The 2,913-nt window shown below is 40.6% G+C and overlaps 1 protein-coding gene across 1 annotated transcript in view; it reads left to right on the top strand.

The window, feature by feature from the left end:
* sbf1 (SET binding factor 1) overlaps nt 1–2,913 on the top strand; it is a 73,187-nt gene that overhangs the window by 29,844 nt on the left and 40,430 nt on the right. The window contains exons 3-5 of the mRNA XM_015396682.1: nt 2,099–2,236; nt 2,374–2,502; nt 2,593–2,703. Coding sequence (XP_015252168.1) covers nt 2,099–2,236; nt 2,374–2,502; nt 2,593–2,703 — 378 coding nt within the window. The remainder of the gene's footprint in view (nt 1–2,098; nt 2,237–2,373; nt 2,503–2,592; nt 2,704–2,913) is intronic.

The raw sequence follows: 2,913 nt of genomic DNA, 5'->3' as shown, positions 1-2,913 counted from the left end.
CTGCATTCACACATTAAAACACTGCTATAAAAATTCCCTTATAAGACAATAAATGAATACATAAGGAAGAATGTTACATTACATTCACAATAAGATATTTGAAGAAAAAATTTTTTAAAAAATCAAATCTGTTATGTGAGATAATAAGGACATAAAAACATGTCAGTTTAGTTTAAATTTTGATTACCATTGCTTATTCCACAATTTACTGCTTGATGCTGTTTATTGCCTTGATGGAAAGTGGAAGAAATGAGTTCTTAGAGGGGTTCAATGTAAGGACGTGACCTAAAGGAAGAAACTGATACTCTGAACAAGTTTGGCCTTGATTGGACAGACAGGTTACTAAAAGCAGGCAGAAATGCCATACCTAAAGCTGCTCTCTATGACAGCACGGTAAAAGAGCAGCATGTAGGGCTGTCGCAGTTGAGGAATTCCCCCTGTGATTATTCAAGGAGGCTAAATATTGCAATATGCAATATTATTGCACCATCTTTTTTTTCTTTATTCTAATCTATTTATTCGCAAATGTGTTTGTATATTGTTAAATTACCAACTACATGGCAAAATATCCTTTGCAACATGGCGCTTAAACATTAAAAAAAGGTTATTAAAAAAAAAGACATGGCAATTTTATAACACTTTATTGAATGCAGATCAAAGGGCAGTAATGGCACAGATATGCCTCATTTCTCCGACTGAACTTAACAAAATTCAGAAGGCTGAACCTTTGAAGGCAAATTTGTGTACAGAATCTTTCATAAAAAAAAACAAGTGCCTGTTTTGTTTTGTTTTTTTTTTTTGTTTTTTTTTACTTAAGTGCGGCTATACAATATTAAATATAACAGGCCCTATAATTCTTAATTCACACACAAACAAATGACGGTGATTTAAAGCTCAGCCATGTCCTTGTTGCGGGCAAGTGAAAACCAGCATGTTAACCTTATGCGGTTTGAGAGGATCTGAGCCATCGGCTGGCACCGACATGAGCCGCTGCACGACTGTGTGGCAGGAGGCGGCTGTAGCCGTGCCGTAACAGTTGGGTGGTAGCTAGCTAAATGAGCCCTTACATTCATTGTGTTTCCACAATTTACTTGAAGAGTTTTGCCACAGATTTTACAAATTTCCTCTTTTAAATTATCTGGCTCCCCCTTTTCGTTTGGCTGAAAACCGAAATGCTCCCAAAGGGGCGAAATAACATTTGGTTTTGATACCAGTGCAGCTGCCATTGTATCATTCTCAACTGTTCTCCCAAAATGCGGTGATGGTGGTGGCTGATATTGTAGCGCGGTGAGCTTCTTGATATCGCGATATTTAATTCGTGCGGTTATCGTGACAGTCCTAGCAGCATGACTTTCTGACTGACAACAAAGACCCTCAGCCTGCGCAGGAAATGTAGCCCCTGCTGGGCAATGTTGCAGACATGCATACAATAAAGTCTTAAAGAGAATAAAGTAATAAAATTACGAGAATAAAGTTGCATTTTATGAAAACAATAAGAACTTTCTTCCCTAAAACGAGGAATTTAGAGCATCAGGTGAAGTTATACTTTAATCTGTTAAAGTATAAAACTTTAAGCAGCAGCATCAAATTGTTCAGGATGTCAAAGTGGACTCAGGTTGCTGATTGGTGGAGCTGGTTGACAGTCATATGTTGGTCAGAGCTTGAAGCTTTCTTTCTGAAATGGGCTGTGGTATGATGACATCATTCTCGTAATTTTTCAACTTTATTCTCGTAATTTTATGACTTTATTTTCGTAAATGTATGACCTTATTCTCGTGAGTTACAATTTTATTCTCATAATATTGCGACTTTAGTCTCATATTGTTATGACTTTATTCTTGCATTAAAAATGTATCTCTAGCCTGGCCAATGATTGAAAATATCGTACGGTGCATGTCTGGCTTAACTCAGTGGTTAATAATAATTGGGTGTTTTAGCCTTTTCTAGCATTCCACACTCCAAAATAAGTAAGAAAAGCATGTATGATTCGTGCTAATATTATTCTGGGGCAATATCGGCATGGTAACCGTAATGAAAGTGTATCTGGACCCCCCTATGCTAACCCCGCCTGGTGCGACCGTCTCTCTCTTCCTTCTAGTTCTGTCAGCCCAGTGGATGGCAGCTGGTTCCAGAGCGGCAGCCGGCCTCCTTCTTCGTCGCCGTGTTGACTGACATCAACTCGGAGCGTCACTACTGTGCCTGCTTTACTTTCTGGGAGGGCTTGGATAATCCCCAGGTGAGATTAAGGGCTGCTAATCTTAGTCCCATTAGCCCCACTTATTGGTTAGCATTACACTGACGGGGAAATGTCTTGGATTCATAAATCCAGTTTTTCAAAGTGTTTAATTCATCATGTTTCTGTTCTCTGTTCAGCTGAAGAAGACTGACGCTGGTGATGCCGATGAGGCAGACGAAGAGCCGGCTGTTGTCCAACCTGCCAAAGTCTTTGCACCTAAAAGCTTGGTGGTGGTTTCTCGGCTCGATTACACAGAGGCGTTCAGGGTAGGACTACTGGTTATTTAAATCAAGCAGAAATGCTTTAACATTGCTGTGCTGACCTTTGACCTCTGTCTCCCTGCCCTGACCTTACAGAACTGTCTTGGTCTGATCTACACCGTTCATGTAGACGGCCTGCCCACCCCTTTAGAAACTGTGATTGGAAACCTTCTGACGTGTGTCATCCCCATCGCCGGAGGCTCCCAGGTATGACCAGTTCATCCCTGCTAGCTTAACGCAGCGCCGGTTCATGCTAGCATCATGTCGGCCTGATGAAAGTTACGAGCTTTAACTTGGTTTGTTTTCCCACAAAGGTGGTTAGCTACCCTGCATGTTCTGTTGTTAGCAGGGATGTTTCAGCTGGACCGTCAACATCTCTATTCAGGTTATTATTAAAGGAAAAGTCCAGTCAGCAAG

This window comes from Cyprinodon variegatus, unplaced genomic scaffold (genome assembly GCF_000732505.1).
Source record: "Cyprinodon variegatus isolate N-32 unplaced genomic scaffold, C_variegatus-1.0 Scaffold813, whole genome shotgun sequence".
Lineage (NCBI taxonomy): Eukaryota > Metazoa > Chordata > Actinopteri > Cyprinodontiformes > Cyprinodontidae > Cyprinodon > Cyprinodon variegatus.
Note: the sequence above shows the minus strand (reverse complement) of the source record. Positions and strands in the feature narration are given on the sequence as shown.